Source organism: Conger conger, chromosome 5 (genome assembly GCF_963514075.1).
Source record: "Conger conger chromosome 5, fConCon1.1, whole genome shotgun sequence".
NCBI lineage: Eukaryota > Metazoa > Chordata > Actinopteri > Anguilliformes > Congridae > Conger > Conger conger.
The window spans coordinates 65,794,873-65,802,372 of NC_083764.1; the positions used below are offsets into that span (position 1 = coordinate 65,794,873).

The window sequence follows — 7,500 nt, forward strand, 5'->3', positions numbered from 1 at the left end:
AGGGTGAGAGAGTGAGAGAGGAACGTGAGAGAGTGAGAGAGGAACGTGAGAGAGTGAGAGAGGAACGTGAGAGAGTGAGAGAGGAAGGGTGAGAGATGGGGGGAAGGAGAGGCAGTTGGCCTTACCTGGCGGTTGCGCTGGTCCATAATCTGAGCGATCTGTATCTTTTTTCTCCCCATGTCTCTCCCTGGAAGGCCTCTGGTTCAGAGAAGGAGGATGTTTTTAATATTTCATATTTCACACAGACCTCTCGAGAGCTATTTCAAAAATATATTTTTAATGGACCGATTTAGATTGTCACTGTGTCTGTGCACTCTTAGTCAAACCCAGTCTCAAAAAATGGTGCCCGGAGAAATCTGAAACGAATTTCAGACACAATGGTGAGACGGACATATCTTCAAACGAACAGACGACTATGCGAGAGTTTACAGTGGGAGAGTTTACAGATGACTACAGGAGAGTTTACAGATGACTACAGGAGAGTTTACAGATGACTACAGGAGAGTTTACAGATGACTACAGGAGAGTTTACAGTGGGAAAGTTTACAGATGACTACAGGAGAGTTTACAGATGACTACAGGAGAGTTTACAGTGGGAAAGTTTACAGATGACTACAGGAGAGTTTACAGATGACTACAGGAGAGTTTACAGTGCGAGAGTTTACAGATGACTACAGGAGAGTTTACAGATGACTACAGGAGAGTTTACAGCGCGAGAGTTTACAGATGACTACAGGAGAGTTTACAGATGACTACAGGAGAGTTTACAGATGACTACAGGAGAGTTTACAGCGCGAGAGTTTACAGATGACTACAGGAGAGTTTACAGATGACTACAGGAGAGTTTACAGTGCGAGAGTTTACAGATGACTACAGGAGAGTTTACAGATGACTACAGGAGAGTTTACAGATGACTACAGGAGAGTTTACAGTGGCAGAGTGTACAGATGACTACAGGAGAGTTTACAGATGACTACAGGAGAGTTCACAGATGACTACAGGAGAGTTTACAGATGACTACAGGAGAGTTTACAGTGCGAGAGTTTACAGATGAGGGAGTGTGCACATTTCCATATATTTTATTTGCAGTACTGAAAAGAGATGCAGAGTAAAAAGTAATTTACAGTGAATAGAACCCAGCTGAAGGAACAAAAAAACTGCAGTCAGTTCAAAGGGGAGAAGCTTTCAAAAAAGGATCTCAGTATATGCAGCACTGCCAACAAAAACTGCAATTTAGAGAATATAGTTTACAATTCACACGACTCAGCATTATCAGTTTGATCCCCGCCTGGTCTCTGGGCTGGGTCAGGCCACAAAATGTCGTCCACATCACATGTGGGTGTTAGCTTTTTCAGGCAGCCTGAGGCGGCTAAGGTCACCCTGGCCCCCCTCTCTTCCTGTTGATGTTGTTTTCCATGTTACATTACATTACATGCCATTTGGCTGACGCTTTTATCCAAAGCGACTTACGGTTCATTAGAACAGTTGATTTTAGACAAAGCAGGAGAGACAATCCTCCCCTGGAGCAATGCAGGGTTAAGGCTCCTCGTTGTCCTGGCCAGTGACAGGCCGGCCTGTAGTTTAGTGGTTAAGGTAAATGACTGGGACACACAAGGTCGGTGGTTCTAATCCCGGGGTAGCCACAATAAGATCTGCACAGCCGTTGGGCCCTTGAGCAAGGCCCTTAATCCTGCATTGCTCCAGGGGAGGTTTGTGTCCTGCGTAGTCTAATCAACTGTATGTCACTCTGGATAAGAGCGTCTGCCAAATACCAATAATGTAATGTAATGTAATGATAGTTCCTCCTGTTGCCTGACTAACTGTAATGGAAACGAAACCTAATTTATTATAAACAGTTGTTGTGTCCATGCACTCCGGTGGAACGCCACTGGGTTCTAGCATGAAGCTAGCGAGAAATTGAGCTACTACGTTTGCTTGGTTTAAAACACGCAAACTCAAATAAAGTACAGGCTATTGCAACAAATTCCCACGTGTCTAGGCTGGCTTCATACAATGAGCAATCAACAACTTTGGCTAATAACGAGCAACTTTTCCTCGAGTAGTTCATGGTGGTTCGATGACGTACAGTAGGTATTAGAATAACTACACTCGGTCACGTGACATAACGGGTTTATTTTCATGCATCACTATATTCAAACCAGCAGATGGCGCGATCACTTATTTTCTCAGACAGTATTAACCAGATGCGAATAGAATCAGACCGTTTCCCACAGTGCATGGTAAATACTGGACACAAAGGGACTGTCTCCTCCACGGACAACTAAACCAGTAAAGAGCTGCCAGAAAAGACACAAGAATAGGCTACCATATTTGGTAGTTCATATGAAACATACTCGCAAACGAGTATGCCGTTTAACAGATCATAGAAATAAATTATATACGTATTAACCACTGTTGAAACACTGTTACGAGACCTGTAATCGACTTCACACTCACTGTCTACTTGTGTAAGACATCGTATTTTTATCGTGGGCTAAATCTGCGTATGTCTATATGCCGAAAATACCAGCCGGACAGCTCGGCTATTGCGCCGTTATTATTAACCGCGTGCAGGCACGCGATATGCGCGTATGTATTTAACCCGGAGTTTCACATCTGTGGGGTTTACATTGGACGGATTTTGATAATACTTCTGTAATATGTCTGTAGCCTTGAGGGTTATTTGTGTAATTCCTATTGAAATTCATACGGATGTTATTTTTTTTTTTCCGAAAAAAAAATCAGAGGTTTAGTGGTTTGTCTTTAATAAATAAGTTATAGCATTCAACATGTTGCCACTGTCATACAATGTAAAAGAATGTCTGTCTTTGTACAGTACTGTGCAAAAGTCTTTGGTACCCTACATTTTTATATTATATATATTTGGTCTTCGATATTTATTTTTCGTTTATTTTTTAGTTTTCTTAGTGTATCTGTAGAAAAGTGCCAATTTCAGGCTCCCAAACATTCATTAAAAAAATAAATAATAAATAAAAAAATAAAATACAATACATTTTTATATTTTGTAAAATAAATAAACGTATTAAGTAATAGACTCATTTTCAGATAAAAATGATTGAGGTTGTCAAATGTTGATTTAGTTTAGTTTTTAAGTACTTACTGCTCTTTTTAGTACATTTTTCTATATTTACAATCTTTCATTTAATTTTCTTCTTTTTTTTTTACAATTACCTAAGACTTTTACACAGTACTGTAAAATATTACACCAGTTCATACACTATACTCTATTACATAGCCTTCTTGGTAAAAAACAACATGTTAAATCAAATAAATTAAACTTTGAAAAGAATGGGCATTACATGAACATGACAGTATAGTGTTGTTGTCATAAATACAGTAAGTTATTTAATGAAATGTAGGCACCAAAAACCCTTTCTTGTAATTGGCTCTCGTTGAAGAGAATACTCATTAATTTCACATAAAGGATTACTTTAAGACCCAACTGTCTACTCAACATAACCCGACACACACAATACGCTTTAAATATTACTCAATTACACCCCCCCACACACACATACACAGTCTCTCTCTCTCTCTCTCTCTCTCTCACACACACACACACACACACACCCACAGTCTCCCTCTCATACACACAGACACACACACACAGTCTCTATCTCTCTCACATGCACACTCAGTCTCTCTCACTCTCTCACACACACACACACACACACAGTCTCTCTCACTCTCTCTCACACACAAACACACACACGCACACAGTCTCTCTCTCTCATACACACACACACACACAGTCTCTCTCTCTCTCACACACACACACACAGTGTCTCTCATACACACACACACACACACGCACACAGTCTCTCTCTCTCATACACACACACACAGTCTCTCTCTCTCTCTCTCACACACACACACACACACACACAGTGTCTCTCTCTCTCTCACACACACACACAGTCTCTCTCTCGCATACACACACACACACACACAGTCTCTCACACACTCACACACACACAGTGTCTCTCTCTCTCTCACACACACACACACACACACACACACAGTCGCTCTCTCACACACACACACACATCACAGAGAGCTGGGTGCTCTTCTCTTTGTGGTTGTGTAGATTTTTTGCACCAGAAACGCGCCTCCCCCCTCCCCCCTCCCCCCTCCCCCATCCACGCTGAGATAGCTGCCAATTCTGGACGACTCACCACAGCGAGGGCCACAGGCCTGTTTTAACTTCCTACCGTTTGCCATTAACTGCCTGAAAAATGAAGTTATCAAACAGAAACATAAATGCACATCAGGTTGACTAAAATCTCTGTAAATTGTCGTATTAATCGCCTCTCGCTGTCTCACGCTGGACTGTTTGAAATGTCTGGGAATGAATGAGCTACGGGATCGTTTAAGAGTTACTAACAGCGTGTGTGTCTGTGTGTAGGCCTATCTTTGGCATACGGGCTACACTGCACTGACCTGTGAAAACCACTTCTCAACCCTCAACATGTTCCAACAAAACAGAGACCGGCTGATTCAACCTGCACTCTAGCAACCCTGTAGGATCCTTAATGAACCTTGACGTTTTTGACGATCACTTCAATGCTAATCTCACAAGCTTGTGCTCGAGTTTAAAAACCTGAGACACAACACTCTGAATGACACAGCACTCAGAACAGAAACACAGCCCGTTCACCTGTGCATTCATATCTCTGAAGAAATCTCGCACTTCCAAACTCACTGGTTCAAATTCCTCGTTTTTCATGAAAAACTATTGGAACATTTGTTTAGATCACCCACACAAAAAGATACTTATAGCTGCACTGTTTAGTTGTTTTTACAATACCTTACTATATTACTTTATAAAATGCATTTTGCATTTTGATTATCCGTTTTGAGTTTTGTGTCTAAAAACTGCTTTAAAAAAAGAGGTTCTGAAATTAGTGTCCAAGTGATTGTAAAAAAAACTGTAAGAATCCTTCGTCATATTTGTCACCAGTTCATATTTGAACCTTTGTAACCTTTGAAAATGATCCCGTCTTTATAAAGCATCCCAGGACTGCTTGAAGAACCGTCTTACAAAAGTTGTTATTTAGATGTGTCAATTTCTGGGATGTATTCTAAACATTGAATGCATTGTTATGTACTCATATTTGTTTAATATATTCTAAACAATACATAATGTTTTATGTGATTAAGCAATGTTGTTATTATTTTGAATGTATTAATATTTATATTGTTATTATTATTATTATTATTATTATTATTATTATTATGGGACATAGCACATTCCTCCAGGCACCTTTCCACCCATAAAAATGTCTTCAAGAAATCTTTCTAAAAGGTTCCTCAGAGAACCTTAAAAAGGGGTTCCACAGGTGTGGCACTTTGAGGGGCCCCTCCAGGAACTTTACATTTTTATATTTTTGTTTTCGCCAATTAAAGCGTATTATTCAAACTACAAAAGACCAGTCGTCAGAACAGGCGGTAGAGATTATGCACCGCGGAGTTATTAAATATAAAGAGCCAACATCGAGGCCAGTGGCACACAACGCTAGACACGATCTAGAGGAAGTCCGAAGCTATACATGTGTGCATTCATTTTTAGCAGTTCACGCGTTTATAGCCGCGTGTGCTTATGTTCTTTAAATGACACACGATGGCTTCACAAAATAGCCAAGGGAACGCCCCAGCCTACAGTAAATAATAAGCTCGTGGACAGACCCTTCTCAGAATAACTTGGACTAGATAGTTATGTCTGTTTCCGAAGATAGTACTCTAATAATTAGTAATAGCTGCTAATAGCTACACATATATTTCGCGACGGCAGGAAACTGATGGAATGCATATAAACCTGCACCGCTGGTTAAATCAGCAATATTTCCTCCATGAACAGCTGTGCGTGCCCTGTAAGTGCCGTTAAATCCTTATTGACATACGTGCTAAAAACGTAATATGCAAACGACATGTAGCCTTCTCGCTAATTGCTTCGTCGCGATGTGAGAACATGCTGTCCTAAGTAGCCTAAGTATTGCTTTTTTCCCCCCGATTCTTTGTTTTGCAGCGCTTTTTGTAACTTCGCGCCGTGTGCGTATTTCTCACTGGGCAGGTTCGTAATGAGTCCAGGGGTTATACGGTGTGCTGCCTGTCCACCAGACAATATGCGCAGCCCCTTTCCTTCAAATGATCACCTTTCTTACTAGTTCTTAAAGTCAGTGCCAGGTTAACCAAGGCCGTAGATTAGCCTCACTCAGTCAACTGAGGTGTGACAGGAAAAACTCCGAAACAACGAAAACTCCGTCTCACCTGTCCTCGCGTCTCGCTTCTCGTTTCTTGGTTAGAGGCTTGTCTTGCTTGACTTATCAGTATGATTGACTAAACAAGCCAATTCAGTACAAAAAAAGGTCACTCTATTGTGCCTGACACTATTTATATGGAAACCCCTTCTGTCGCCCTGCTAATTTCTCTTCAGAAGTCTAAAGCAAGTTGTTACTCAGTAACATGAGCTAAATCGAGCTATTGGTTGTTCACTCCTTCAGCACCGGCGGCTACAGTAGAGGAGGTGCAATGCACGCGTATATTAGCATAAAACGCCCTCCTTTATTTACCATTGGCCAAAAAAAATCTGACCGGACGGTCTGTTCCACCTCTTTGGTGAAATTGTGGCGGTCGCGGATTATCGCGCTCGTAGTATCCTGAACGTGTGTTCCAATTGTACGAGTTTGTCTCAGTGTTTTTGGTCAACTGCCCTAAGGTTTTTGTCGGCGCAATATTAATTACTAATTGATGCACAGGTCATGATTCGCTTGGTCCTGCGCCACATACAGTGAGCTTTTCTTGATTTGGCTCTGTACTTGAAATGAAGATTTGGTATTTTGGTTGGTCTGTTGTTTGGCCTATGCCTCTGACTTTTTCCTCTCTCTCTTTCAGACTGTCCCAAGGCTTATGGAGCTCACTGTAACTCTAATCAAGTGCACAGTCAAGATGTGAGATAAGTCCATTATAGATTGAAGATTATTTATCTGAGATTAAGATTTAAAGATTTGCTTTGTTGTTGAAAATAACACTAAATGAACAAGAAATGTAAACTTTATTATTTCATCCTTCTCTGTCCAAACAGCAGGACCCTTGTAGGTGCTCCCACACGTAAACCACAGAAGAAGAGTATGAGTAATGAATTGTCCAGGGCTCCTGTAGTGAGTTTGTGTACTCGGTGTAGTGTATGCCCCAGCTTGTGAGGTGATAGGCTCACACTGGCTGCTGTCAGAGCCATGCTCTTTAGGTAGGCTCTCCTGATGGGTTAGACCTCAACACGGACCAACCTGGGCACCTTCTCAACGCCCTTGTTCTATCAGCGTCTAAATGTGACGCACGAAAAGGCCATTTCCTCTCACTTTTATTTCTGCACTGAAACGTGCTTAACACATGAAAATGCGCTTCAGTGTGCTTAACACTGAAATGTACTTAACACATGAAAATGTTCCCCTTTTATTTTGCCAAATTGTTTCTCCTTCTTGT

General features: G+C 41.2%; 1 protein-coding gene across 2 annotated transcripts in view; it reads right to left on the bottom strand.

The window, feature by feature from the left end:
• Positions 1-6,508, bottom strand: part of LOC133129467 (myocyte-specific enhancer factor 2B-like) — an 18,142-nt gene extending 11,634 nt beyond the window's left edge. For both annotated transcript variants that reach the window (XM_061243583.1, XM_061243584.1), the window contains exons 1-2: positions 6,289-6,508; positions 126-198 (exon numbers count right to left, since the gene is read on the bottom strand). In XM_061243583.1, coding sequence (XP_061099567.1) covers positions 126-179 — 54 coding nt within the window. In that variant the 5' untranslated portion in view covers positions 180-198; positions 6,289-6,508. The remainder of the gene's footprint in view (positions 1-125; positions 199-6,288) is intronic.
• Positions 6,509-7,500: the final 992 nt, after the last annotated feature.